At 41.4% G+C, this 7,646-nt stretch overlaps 1 protein-coding gene across 1 annotated transcript; it reads right to left on the minus strand.

The window, feature by feature from the left end:
* Positions 1-1,246: 1,246 nt before the first annotated feature.
* On the minus strand, positions 1,247-2,416 carry LOC137410090 (uncharacterized). Its single transcript, XM_068095672.1, has one exon. The coding sequence runs from the start codon at positions 2,414-2,416 to the stop codon at positions 1,247-1,249; it is 1,170 nt and encodes a 389-aa protein (XP_067951773.1).
* Positions 2,417-7,646: the final 5,230 nt, after the last annotated feature.

The raw sequence follows: 7,646 nt of genomic DNA on the forward strand, positions 1-7,646 counted from the left end.
AGGGGCACAGCCAATGACATAAGAGTAAGGCTTACTGCCAGTAATGAACACATTCCAAAGGCAAACCACAACTATGTAACAATGCCCGCTACAAGCGCAAGCTGTATGTCATGACTCTCTTCTCTCACCACAGCTCCCCCTGATCCTATATATTACAAAACCCTTTTTTCCTTTTACTCTATGTAAAAATCTGCTAGCCACTTTGGCAGCCTACGATCTCGTGTTTTACTTCTACTGGTAACTGTGTTATCTACCACCGATACTGGCGGGTGACTAATACTGCGTACGGCCAAATCACTATGCCTTTCAACATCTGCCAAATCTGCTTCTACACATTCATCATTCTCGATAATCTCAATTTCCCTACTATTGTCGTCCTCACTTTCTCTGCAAGCGTGACGCAGATCTGCAACATGACGAGTCATCTTGTCAACTTCCACAGCAGTGTTTGATACTAGTGCAGTCACTGTACCTAATTTCCATACAGATGTGCACTTTACATTTGCTGGCTTGACATATACCTGATCACCTACTCTAAATGGGTTACAGGTCACGTCTCGCTGTCATCGCATACCATCTCCCTCTCCAACTAATCTATGCAGCCTAGGCACATACGCATACAACTTCTTTACCGGCACCACTCTTTCAGCATTAGGTGAATTGTTGTAGTAGAATACCATGTCACTGATACTACCACCCGAGCGTCCAGCCATACGCTTGATTGTCCTGTGGATTCTCTCAACTATTCCGTTACCAGATGCACGATATGCACAACTATATATGTGTTCTACTCCCCATGTTTGCAACAATGACTCAAAACGATTGCCACGAAAGCAGGGTCCATTGTCTGAAAGCACTTCGACAGGAGGCCCTCTTTCTCTAAACACGCGAGCTAGCTGTAGTGACACTGCATCTGCTGTCTCATTTTGTAGTCTTACCCATATTGAAAATCTTCTTGGACCACAATCTATAATAGTTAGGTATGGTACATTCCTGTAGTGACATATATCTGTAGCAAGCCTCTACCTCCAAATTTCCCTTAGTCCATCGCATGGGGGCAGGATCCACCCTTTGACATGCCGGGCAATTTTCAACAATGTTTGTTACAGCCTTCCTGCTCACGCGTTTACCTAACCTTTGCTCAGCAATATACAAGGTTCTGTCGATCCCAAAATTGTGCAGGTCATGGGTTTTCCTCACATCGTCATAACTAGCGGCATTATCTACTACTGCTACATTGGCCACTTTAGTAGTATTCACTAACCATTTCTGCTTTGTTGCTGGATGAGTTAACCAATTTGATGGTTAACTCCACCTCACACTCATCAATCAGCTGTGCAATTAGCCCCAACCTACACCTCACTATCATTTCGCACGACCCGCTAACCTTCAGCCGATGACTATCCGTTATAACAGACTGCACCCATGCATAAACTGACTTGGAATCGGTTACTACAGTTAATCTTTTCAGGTTCCATTTCATGGCCAAATTTAATCCCTTTACCACAGCATCCAATTCTGCTACATTTATGTGTGCTCTATCATCCTCTTTTCTTAACCAAGACGCATCCTCGACCACAACATCACCTACTTCTATACAAACCCCAATAGCAATGCTACTAGCATCACACCAAACTGTTCCATGGTCACAGCCTGGCACCGTCCATACACCTCCGACGGGATCATGTTCCTCTACACATTTCAATGTCTCATGAAGCATCCCTACCACATCATTTGGTATGTCGCTATCCCACTCAACTACATTTGCTAAACTCTTCATATAACTGCATGACACGCGCAGCCAGCCCGCTACTGGATAATGGCCGGTTAGCTTGCCACAAACAGAAAACAGCTCTCGTTTTGTAACTTTAGTGCCAACCGCTGGCAAGGGTCCATCTCTCAACCATCTCACTTCAGCACCATTTGTAGTCACCCTTAACCCTAATACCCGTGCATCAGACAATGGTACAGGTTCCTTTGTGACTAACCCAAAACTTGACAAATGGTGCTGCACTCGCTTTGCAGACACAACAGCCTCATTGACAAAAATGTCGTCGACATAGTGATCAGTACCTTTGGCCACAATTTCGTCTAACGCTAAAACTTTTTGTAGTATAACTGACATAATTTTTGGAGCCACATTTAACCCAAACCCCATTCGAGTCATGACATACAACTTACCCTTGTAGTTCACAGCCTGAAACCTATGGAGGTCTCCTTGTACATGTAACTGCAGGTAAGCTTTCTTTAAATCCAAAACACATGCATTGTCACCAAGTTTACGCCAATTCCTTAGTTTATCCTGGCACAGTGCGACATCACACCCTGGATGATTGCTAATGTAACTGTTTAATTCTTTGCTATAGTCCATCACAGGGCAAACTTTGGTTGGTTTGTTTGGCTGGGCGGCAGCCATTAGCGGTATGACTCCTGTTACCTTTCCATGTAATTTCTCATTGTGAGGCTGTAGCCATCCATTGTTAATCCATTGTTAATCCATTGTTCTACTTCCAGCTCTTACGCCTTCCGTTTGTTTTCAGCAACGCGATACTCGGCACAATTGTTTTGCAACACAGGCTCTTTTGCTAACCACTTCCAGCTTACTGTCCACTTTGAGCCATCGAAGACAGCGTTAAAGTCTTTGTCGTTGATTACTACTGTTTCCTTTTCATACATAAGTAACTTTTGTTGATTTTCAACTACTCCAACATTGATCACTCTGGTAGATGCCATAAAACTCACATCACAGCTTTGGGAGACCACCATGCCACCAAGTCTTATAATGGCATCCATACCGAGAATCATGGAACAGCCACACACCTAATACGGCGCCATGAGACACTTTAGCTCAATTGTTTGACCCTAGGCTGTCACTTGTAATAATGCTTCTCCTGCACATTTACCAACATGTCCGTTTAGCATAGTCACTAGCTGAGGTGGCCCTTGCAATTGTAACCCTAGTCGGCGAATCAAATCTTGGCGTATAACAGACTGTTCACATCCGCTATCAACTAATGCCACATTGTCATGTCCTTGAATTTTAACAGATTTGAATGGTAACATTCTGCTTACTTTAGGGCAGGGGGAGCATCAAGCAACGATACTCCCCCTTTGTCGTTTCCCTGTTCTTGTTTACAGTGTCGACTGATGTGACCAAATTGCTGGCATCTGTAACATTGAACTTGCCGCCTTGTATTGTTACGGTTGCTCGCACCACCCTGGCGATAGGTATGCCCAACCTTAGAACATCCGTAGCAAGTACTGTCCTTCTTTGTATAGCCAATAGCACAAGAACCAGCATCTGTTGTTCTGCTGGACATCATCATTCTCGCTCGGCTAACCAGATCCGTCAAGCTTAGCTTCTCCACAGATGCTACAGCTTTTAGCTGGGTAGTGATCTCATCGGGTAGCCCAGCAACAAAAGCGCATTTTAAGAGCGGTTCCGGTTCTGCCTGGCCAATTAAGGCCACTAACCTTCGTAAATCAGCCAAGTACACATCCACAGTTTCCCCATCGACCAATGTCCATGTTCGTAATTGTTCGTATGCACTAAAACTTTTAGCTTTGTATAATTGCCTTTAGTACTGTCATCTAGCTGTTTATAGACAGCAAATGCTGGCCCGGAAAGAAATAATGGCAAGAATGATACCAAATCCTCTACTTTTTGGAGCTTTGCTATCAACTCGAGTTTGTCGCACCACTCTCCAAAGTCCCCACTAGTTTTATCTTCATAACGCTGTACTAAATCTGAAAGCTTCACTGTCATAATGCCAAAATAGCTTGTGCTGAAATGTGCTGTACACTATATGACTTTATTGTACCACTGCGAGTGAAGAAGTGAGTGCCTACATAATTTCAAACAACACAAGATAGACAAAAGGGGCACAGCCAATGATATAAGAGTAAAGGTCCGGCCACACGTAACGAATTATTCGTTCATTCTGACCGAATTCACGAGTTTCACAGAGTTCACAAATTTATTCGGCCGAATATCCCATAATCGTCTGAGCTGAGCATGAACACCGAATTCGTCAACGAAACGCTTTTAATTGGCTAGCCAATTTTTTTAGCAAGCACGATTCTAGTAGCTTTGACAAGTGGTATAGTCCAAGACACGTACGACGACACGCAATAAAAGTATCACCGCGATATGACTTTATGCATACGACGCAACTGCCTATATGCGCTAGAGATAGCGACTGTTTTTACGACGGAGCTTTTGCTGCATAAAAATAAATTATTACTATTGAAAAAGAAGCAATTTATAGCTACTAAAACATGTAAAAGAAATTACTGGATACATGATAAAAAGTTCCTGTCATGGTGAACCAACGCGAGAGAACCAACAATAGCGCATATAGGCAGTTACATCGTACGTATAAATTCATATCGCGGTGATACTTTTATTGCGTGTCGTCGTACGTGTCTTGGACTATACCACTTGTCAAAGCTACTAGAGTCGTGCTCGCTAAAAAAATTGATTAGCCAATTAAAAGCGTTTCGTTGACGAATTCGGTGTGCATGCACAGCTCAGACGATTATGGGATATTCGGCTGAATAAATCTGTGAATTCTGTGTTACTCGTGAATTCGGTCAGAATGAACGAATAATTCGTTACGTGTGGCCGGACCTTAAAGGCGTGGTCACACGAGCACCGAACCGACGTAGGATCGGTTCGGTTCGGAGGCTGGTTCGGTTCGTGGCACATGTCACACGGCCACCGAAGTAACTTCGCTTCCTAGATACCATACGTATAGAGACAGGACACGGTTTCATTAGTAGTTGTTATGTATTTGAGTTAAATATTTCTATTGTAAACAAAAAACTTTGAGGAACAATTATAAATTATAATTACACAGCAGATTTATCAGAAGATCGTTCGGCTGCTGAAAGTAAATCACTCGATACAAATATTTTGCTAACCCTTCCCATCAACATAATTATATATTTTTTATTAACGTATGAATGTTTTTCTATGCTGAGTACATAACAAACAAAAACAGTCTTTATCATAGTACTGTGGTTTTGTTATATCTGATATCAGCCATGTACAAATAGACGTAAAGAAAATTACAAGTTATATCATCATATGGCGCACTAGACAAACTTCTAGAGTTACGACACCCATAAATCTCATCCTTGAGATTAGTACCATCACATGACGACCCACCCATTCCACTGTCTGAACATTGAGAACATTATATTTGAAAATTCAAGACTATGGCAAAAAAAGCCAGTAATTAAAATCCTAAAAACGGCATCACACCCCAAATCAACGACAACACCCAGACGATAACAACTTTCGTCATGCAGTACGAAGATCCGCATCTGGTGCCAAGCTACACCAGACAGGGATTAAAGCTGGAAGATTAAATGTTATGAAACCCCGCTGACGTAAATACAACAGGACGTAGCCAGGAACCCCAAAAACAACAATACCCAAAATTAGAGATCTGGAAGATATAGTTTCACTCTTGGACACCCAGGCTAACTCCTAATCGATATATAAGGACGTATATTCACCTTCATACTTCACTCTTCAATACAAGCTTCTTCACAGCGGTCAGACGTGTCAGCAGAAGAAATGGAAGAGTCAACTTTAGGAGAACAAAAGGGGGTGACTATATTCTAAGTCTCTAGAAATTACTTTTATACTTTTATAAGTTTAGTCTAGGGTGCAACTTATTATATATCTTTCTTGTTCTTAAATAAACATAAGGTATTGCGAAACCCTCTTCGCATAACTTAGTGATTCCCATCTCAGAGCATAGTCTTAGATTCTCACATCTAGGAAGGTCTTTTATAAGATCCTGAATACTTAATCAACAAAACATTGGTTAGCAGTCATTAGTCAGGATTAGGCCTATCTGAGTTTATTATAATAATTTAGCAGTGCATCTGCTCGTGACAATAAACCTGAGCTTACTCCCTAACCGTTGTAAGATTACTTGGTAGGATAATCCAATACTATCAATAATCATCACAACAGTTTTACATAAATAAATCAGTCAACGATAGTTCATCAGGATGAATATGACACATTACTTATATTCTACACGAAAGAAAATCACAACCATTCCCCTACATTTATGCAAAACTTAAGTGCAACATCTTACATTTATGCAACCCAATCACAAGTCCGGGTGAACCTTGTCGTAAATTGCTTCATGTTGTTTATTTAACGAAATAAAAGTATCGTCCCATTTCTTTTTTAACTTTACTCACACGCGCGTAAGAAGAAATGTGACGCGTGCTCGCTAGAATTCTAGAATTTTAACCAGCCAATAAGAGCAAGGGTTCGGCACGAAATTTCGAGCAGTACCGAAATAGTTCGTTTCGGCCAGAAATGTCCTCAGCCGAACTTTTTAGAGCTGAAAACGACGTCGTTTTGCGTCATTTAGTTCGGTTCGGTGCCCGTGTGACCACGGCTTAAGGCTCACTGCCAGTAAAGGTATAAACACACTAGGCGATTTTATCGCGAGCGTCATGAGGAGGGCGGAGATATCGCTAGCGTGTGCATAAACACACTTGAGCGATTCACTAGCAAGCGATATAATGGGCACGCCCACCAACTGCCAATAAAATTCCGTGTCATTAGTTTCTTCGGAGTTGTTAATAAATTTAGGTCAGTCAATACGGCGCCGTCTAGGCGACAACGTAAACAACTTACGCATTTGTTATTAAACCTATCTCACTTTCACGGATTGTACACTGCCTACACTACAAGGAGACATAAGAAAAACGATTATTGCATTTTTAACTGTAATGTTTTTCACAATTTTTATACATATTTTATTTTGTAGTGGTTTTTTATATTTAGGCCTAATGTATTAAATATTTACCGTTCTCAAGATGGTCAACCTGCGCAACGATTGACTCCAAATGTTGGTTTTCAACTTGGATTTTTTGTAATTTTTGTTTGTTATGATGCACATGACTGGGAGTGCTATTATTAAATTTATGAACAACTCAGTGCTCGTTCTGAAGATGTTTCAATATTAACAAAATAGCAAATTGTCGCTGCTGTACGTTGGTGAACATCGATAAGAAATAATTACCCGCCATAAAATTGCATTCTGGTAAAATCCAACCAATCGAAATGCATCTCGCTAGCGATAAAGTTGTGCAGAGAAAGTCTAACGTTATTGCTCTGGATGAGCACGCTGGGTGAATTCTAGCGCAGATTAGCGCCACGCAGCGCGATATCGCTCTAAATATCGCCTTGTGTGTTTATACCTTAATGAACACATTCCAAAGGCAAACCACAACTATGTAACAATGCCCCGCTACAAGCGCAAGCTGTATGTCATGACTTTCTTCTCTCACCACAGGTAGCAGTAGGCAGAAGGCAGTTTTCTTTATTTTTTCAAATAAAAAACATCAGTAATAAAGATGCTAAATGTGTGGTCTTAGACAGAAACTAGACATGAGGCACTACTCATCTGCTAAACGTGTGGTCTTAGACAGAAACTAGACATGAGGCACTACTCATTTGCTAAATGTGTGGTCTTAGACAGCAACTAGACACGAGGCACTACTCATCTGCTAAATGTGTGGTCTTAGACAGAAACTAGACATGAGGCAATACTCATCTGATAAATGTGTGGTCTTAGACAGAAACTAGACATGAGGCACTACTCATCTGC

Source organism: Watersipora subatra, unplaced genomic scaffold (genome assembly GCF_963576615.1).
Source record: "Watersipora subatra unplaced genomic scaffold, tzWatSuba1.1 SCAFFOLD_268, whole genome shotgun sequence".
Lineage (NCBI taxonomy): Eukaryota > Metazoa > Bryozoa > Gymnolaemata > Cheilostomatida > Watersiporidae > Watersipora > Watersipora subatra.